This window comes from Suncus etruscus, chromosome 12 (genome assembly GCF_024139225.1).
Source record: "Suncus etruscus isolate mSunEtr1 chromosome 12, mSunEtr1.pri.cur, whole genome shotgun sequence".
NCBI lineage: Eukaryota > Metazoa > Chordata > Mammalia > Eulipotyphla > Soricidae > Suncus > Suncus etruscus.
In genome coordinates this window covers 53,233,291-53,239,559 of record NC_064859.1, presented here as the reverse complement: position 1 = coordinate 53,239,559, position 6,269 = coordinate 53,233,291, and the positions used below count along the sequence as shown (strand labels likewise).

Below are 6,269 nucleotides of genomic sequence, written 5' to 3'. Positions count from 1 at the left end.
ATAAGATTGGCAGAACTGAAATGACTCCATCTCAACCAGAATTACTGAGCAGGTGGCTGTGAGGAAACTCATCCTCAATTGGTGTGAGCTTACTTGGTACCATACTCACTCTGAAAAGAAATTTGTCTATCATTTCTAGGGGTTGAAGAGAAGCTTATGATTCAGGTCGGTCTTTCTTTCAAGGTCAGACTCAAGCTTAAGTATTCTAGGTCTTCTTCAAGGGCAACTGCCTTAGAGAAAATCTTGTATATGGACAAGGATGTTCCTTCCAGCATTGCTTCTGTCAGTACCTGGAAACAGCTGAAAGGTCCACCAACATAGTAGCTAGTAGGGGTGCAGTTGTCATCAGATCTTATTGCTTTTGTATCCCTCCCAAAAATATGTTGCAAATGTGTGTGTCCCTTGAGTCGGTTTGAAATTTAAATTTAATCTGACACAATATTGACCTATTGACCACACAACTTGCATTTCATAAAACTTTAGCAATATTAAGTTCATTGACATTGCTGTGCAATCATCACCACCACCATCAATTGGTGACTCTTTACATCTTGCAAACTGAAACTGTACCCGCTCACCTCCCCCATCCCACACAGCTTCTGTCCTATGTTCTGTCTCTGATTCTGACTGATTTTAGGTTCCTCATCCAAAAGGAATCATATGGCATTTGTCTGTTTGTGGATGGCAAGCACCTGAACCCCTGTAACTCTCCCAGTATTACCTCAAGCAACATTTTTCATCCTAATAGTTGAAAGCATATAATGTTCAATATGCTATAGTACTATGGAAACAAAATGCTTATATCATTTTTGATAGTTTCTAATCTAATATAAAGAAATAATAATATTAAGAGTAGATCACCACAAGCCAAGCGAATTCCAGCCCTGGTTCCACCACTATAATCATAGCTACATAATTTTATCATGTTGGAGTCCTAGAAACCCATCAGAGTGATTCTAGGCTGACCAGTCCAGAGATTCAACATGAAGGCCCAAGGCTGCAATGCTGTTCAGGTCCTGCTGTTCTAAGAGCCACCAGGGTCACCCTAGAGATGCTACAGGGTTGTGCCTGGCGGTTGCCCTAAGATTGTGTGGCTGCAGGAAGCAAACCTGAATCAGGTAGCATGCAAGTCATATACCCCAACCATTATGCTCTCTCTACCTAGCCCTGCCTTGGTTTAAACGCCTCTACCTTCTCCTCTTCCTCCTTATTTTGCTTTTATATCTCCCATTACTGAAAACATGGTATCGGCCCCATCCCTCATTCTTATCAATCTTGCGCCTAACACTTACCTGTCTCCAAACTACCACTATGTAGCTTTTCCTGAAATGAGTCACTTTTAGAACAGAACTTTCTCTGCCTCCTTGGGTCTACCTTGTTTGCTGCCTTGACTAAAACAAGGTTTCTTGAAGAAGCAAGGATGTGACATGCCTTCTATGAGGCACTGCAGCCAAAAACACAAACACAAAACAATCTCTTCCACTGGGAACTCAGGACCAGATCAGCTGGACAAGCAAACCAGACATTGCTGTGCACAACTTGTCCATTTCAGGGAAGCCCAAGATCCAGGTGACACCAAGAAGGATGTGGGCTTTGTCACCTGCTAGTGGAAGGGGTCAAAGCTGAGTCCCAGAGGGAGAAATATCTGAGCTGGATCTGAAGACAGATGAGTTCCCTAAGCTGAGAACAAAGTTAAGAACATTCCAAAAGGTGTGAATAACCTAGTCAACAGAACTGAGTTAGCAAGCATCAGGGCCTCTCTGGAAAAACAGAGAGATGGCACGCTTGTGAGGCATGGAGAAGGCCGGCATTAGGGGTGAGGCAGGCCACGGAGCCCTCAAAGGCCGCATCCAGGTTAGCTGGGACTCATCAGGGATCTGGGCTCTAGGATGATCTTTCAGGGTTAGGCTAGGTTGACGGGACAAGCTCTTCACTGGAAACACTTGGATCACTGGAAGGGATCGAAGTAAGATGGTGCCTGGGGTCCAGTCAGGGGCCATTGCAAAAGCTCAGGCAAGAGCCAGCAGCTGTCAGCCCCCACTGTGGAGAAAGGAAGCGGTGAGGGTGGCAAAAGTGAGGCAGACTGATGGTTATTTTCTTTTTCTTTTTTTTTAATATATAGAACGCTTCACGAATTTGCATGTCATCCTTGTGCAGGAGACATACTAATCTTCTCTGTGTTGTTTCAATTTTAGTGTTTGTGCTGCCGAAGTGAGCACTGGGCTTTTGTAGGACTTTGTAGGTCTTTGTAGGTCCAAACAAGTGCCCTTCTGAGGAGACAGTGGCTGGAGCAGGCATGGCTATCATGCCACAACATGACTGAGGTGCTGGGCACAAGTCCTGGCTGGTCTCCTAGTCCCACTGCCTGGATCTGCCAATGAATGTTTGCCTTCCACATTTAAGACCTGTTTAATCCAACACAAAACCAGGTTCTGCTCTTAGTCCAAGTCTTGAAATGTTTCCTAACTGTAGGGTTTGCCCAACAGAGCTTAGTGGTTCCAGACTCTTCCTGCCATCCTAGTGTGGGTTAAGTGAGCTTACCTGGCAGAGATGGGCATGCCCTGCCCTCTGCACTCCTGACAGCCAGCAGGCATCCCCCAAAACTGTGCAACTGCACCTGCACTCCCCCCATGCTGCAGGGCGGATGCCATTGTGGTTACCTTCAGCAGTACCACGTTATGTGAAAAGCATCACTGGGGTCAAAATATCATTAGCCTTCTTGGTAGGTTTGACATGTTGCCTTGGCACCCTCCTGTTGTGTATGTAAACATTTCAATGGGATTATTATGTTGCTGACCCTACCCTGATCGGTGATTTTGCCCTACCCTAGGGTGTGGCCTGGCATTCTGCTCTCACCCTAGGGTGGTACCTGATTCTGCTCCCACCATTGGGTGGTATCTGATCCCACTATTGGGTGGTACCTGATTCTGGGGGATAAAAACAAGGGTCTGTGGAAGAAGGAGGGCTTTTTTCCTGGGGCTGATTCTGGGGCCTTTTAGCTTCAGCCTCTTCCACAAAATAAAAGCTGTTTTCTTCAGAAGCCTGACTGCCTGTTAGCTTTCTTCCTGACACATTCACCTCAGGACTGCCGGCTGAACAGGGTAACAGAGCGTGCCAAGCTGGAGGAGAAAGGCCTCATCCTCCATCCCTCCATCAGTCAACCCCATCAAAGGCAGTATTGCAACACCCTCCTCACTCTGTAAAAGGGCAGCACCCCCATGGCTGACACTTTCTGAGCCACAAGACTAAAAGCCTCTGAGGTAGCTGTAACTTGCTTCGTTCGGCTAACTCTGCAGCCAGCCTTCAGCTCTCACAGATCATGGGAGAACAGCTGCTTCCCAAGCTCCAGACACCCGCAGAGACCAGGGCTGTGATCACCACTGATTTTTCAGCCCAGAGGGCAGACTTTCAGGCCTGGTATTCTTTTTTTGGGGGGAGGGGGGGTCACATCCAGCAGCGCTCAGAGGTTACTCCTAGCTCTATTCTCAGAAATCGCCCCTGGCAGGCACGGGGGACCATGTGGGATGCCGGGATTCGAACCACCATTCTTCTGCATGAAAGGCAAACGCCTTACCTCCATGCTATCTCTCCAGTCCCCCCAGGCCTGGTATTCTTATGGCCACCCTCTCAGACTGTAGTCTTGGATTAGAGGGATTGGTGAATCCTCTTGAAGTGGGCACAGACACAGAGCAGAGGAGGAAACTGTTCCCTGCAGCAATATTTGCCAAGTCAGTGACTGTCTGGACTCAGCTTTCCTTGTCTTTCTCATTCATGCGAATTAAGAAGACTATATAGCCAGAGACATATGCCTGCATCTACCCACCAGGGGATTCCTGGTCTGTACCGCTGCCATAAGCACCACTGTCAAGTGGATTCCATCTCCAAACCCCATTTGCGAAGGGGACATCTTTAAAAATTACATCTTTAGTAATGCAGATAGATGTGCCAACCTTTCAAGTCACTGTAAAATGTAAAAATTGCTTAAATGTCTATACATTTACCTGATGTCTGTACATCAGGTAGCACATCTGCCTTGTTGTGGCTGATGTGGGTTCAAACACCAACATCCCATATGGTCCCCCATGAACTGCCAGGAATAATTCCTAAGTGCCATACCAGAAGTTACCCTGGAACACTACCAGGTGTGTCCCCAAAACAAACACAAAAGAGGAAAAGAAAAGTCAATGTCTATTAATAGGACACACATGAAAGAATGCCATGTAAAATCCACTCACTTGTTTTGGGGGAGAGCAGTGCCAGCAATTGGAAACCCCTAGGGCTTTACACATGCAACATAAATGCTCTGTCATGAGCATATTCCTGACTCTAAATCACATGCATTGGAAAGAAGGCAACAGTTCTGCAAGTGCAGAGCTAAAAGGCTTGCTTCTACTGTTAGACAAGAAAGGCAACTTGCGGAGCAGAGTTATGGAACAATTGCCTTGCTTGTGGTTGACCTGAGTTCAGTCCCCGGCACTCCATATGATCCCCCGAGCTCTGCAAGGAGTGATCCCAGGAGTAAGTCCTAAACATGGCCAAAACAAAACAAAAATCTTTAAATATAAAATGTTCAAAGCTCCCTTCACCTAAGAATAAGTAAGTCGTGAGGTGAGGGGGTAGGGCTATGCTTGTAGTGTGAGGAAGGGTAAGGCATTGAAATAACAGTAATATCCCTGAGGTCTGGCTCAGTTCAAAGGGGAACTGAGTTTCCAAACAGCTCAGCCCACATGGTGTTGAGCCCTGGACCCAATACTGGGAAGTGGGGGGTGGGAACAGGGAATAGCCTTGATTCCAGTACCCAGCAGCATCAACGATGGGACTCTAAAGTGGAAACTAAAAACAACAAGCAACAACAACAAAGGAGGACACTGGGAATTTTAGGAAAGCAACAAACCCCCCCCCCCAAAAAAGGGTTGTGTGCGCCTGGGCCAGACAAGGTTGCTGCTTCCTCTCAGCACTCTCCCAGAGTGTCCCTGAGGGTCGTTCAGAGAAGGGAGCCCCAGAAATGAGGTTCAAAGCAGGTCTCCCTAAGATCAACATGGAGCCAAGCATCCCATAAGAGTAGAAAGGACCAATGGGGTTCAAGGGGAGAAGCGTTAACTGGCAGAGTGAAGGACAGTGACAGAGTGGAGGACACCCTTGCTCCTTTGTCCCTGCTGCTCGCTTGTGCTTCTAGAAGCATCTGCGGCTTGTTGTCACTGCCTGGCACATAGGCCTATGGTCATTTCCACAGGACCAGTCTGCCTGGAGGGACATATGGACAGACACACACACCCCATGAGTGGACACTTAGCGTGATGGGGCGGTGATGGTAGGGGTGGGGGAGGAGATGCTGGAAGGTGAAACCACGAAAAGGAGAGAGACTCTTCTCTTCTCGGTAGGGGCTGGGGTGGGGGTGGGGGTGACATCACATCCTCCAAACCCAGATGGGTGTCGCGGCCGGCCCTAGGGGAAGGAAGGCGCAGCTTCCAGCAGCTTCGAGAACCGCTATGGCCAGGTCTGCGCTCGCCGGGCTGCTGCCGCTGTTCCTGCTGTTTTGTGAGTTTGCCCTTGTCCCGTAGGTGGGGTTTGGGGGGACCTTCCCAAGGGGGGGTCCTCGCGGCTCAGCCCATCCACGTCTGTCCCCGCAGACTCGGCCAACACCGCCTCCTGCGAACCCATCCAGCTCGGAATGTCCCAGAAGGGATCAGCGCTCCCGAAGGAGCAAGTGCAGCTGCGATGCGAAGTTTTGCGCTCCGAACCGGTCACGGGCTGCAACTGGCTCTTCCAGGGGCCCGACCTCGGCGCGGTCCCCGAATTCCTGGTGTACATCGGCACCAGGTCGGTATTGCGGCCCGGACTCAGCGGCGTCTCGGGCAAGAAGGAATCCCCCGGTGTCTTCGTGCTCACCCTGGACAGTTTTGGGGAGTCGCAGCAGGGCTACTACTTCTGCGCCGTCATCAGCAACTCCATCATGCACTTCAGCTCCCGGCTGCCGCTTTTCCTACCAGGTGAGGCGCGGACCCCCGGAATGCGCCCGGGACTCCTCACCCAAGCCCACCCCGTGCGTGCCCCAAGCACCCCGCGCCCCCCAACTCGACTTTCGAGCTTCCTCCAGTATTCCCATGTAGCAGAGGAGGAAACCGAGGCCTGGGTGTGGCTGGGTGGAGACTGATGGCCAGTTCGGGTCTGGGAGATGGAGCGGGGCACAAATTTCGGGTGCATGTGGGGTCCCGGGGGGAGCCTGGGCCGGAGAGATAACACAGCGGTAGGGCGTTTGCCTTGCGCGC

General features: G+C 49.9%; 1 protein-coding gene and 1 non-coding gene across 2 annotated transcripts in view; one reads left to right on the top strand and one right to left on the bottom strand.

The window, feature by feature from the left end:
* Nucleotides 1-2,112: 2,112 nt before the first annotated feature.
* LOC126025170 (U6 spliceosomal RNA) lies at nt 2,113-2,219 on the bottom strand. The gene has a single exon (XR_007501214.1). It is a non-coding gene; the product is annotated as a U6 spliceosomal RNA (small nuclear RNA).
* A 3,270-nt stretch (nt 2,220-5,489) lies between these two features.
* The window catches only part of CD8A (CD8 subunit alpha), a 5,965-nt gene continuing 5,185 nt past the window's right edge, over nt 5,490-6,269 (top strand). Inside the window, exons 1-2 of the mRNA XM_049784615.1 lie at nt 5,490-5,538; nt 5,631-5,990. Of these exons, the coding sequence (XP_049640572.1) occupies nt 5,490-5,538; nt 5,631-5,990 (409 nt within the window). The remainder of the gene's footprint in view (nt 5,539-5,630; nt 5,991-6,269) is intronic.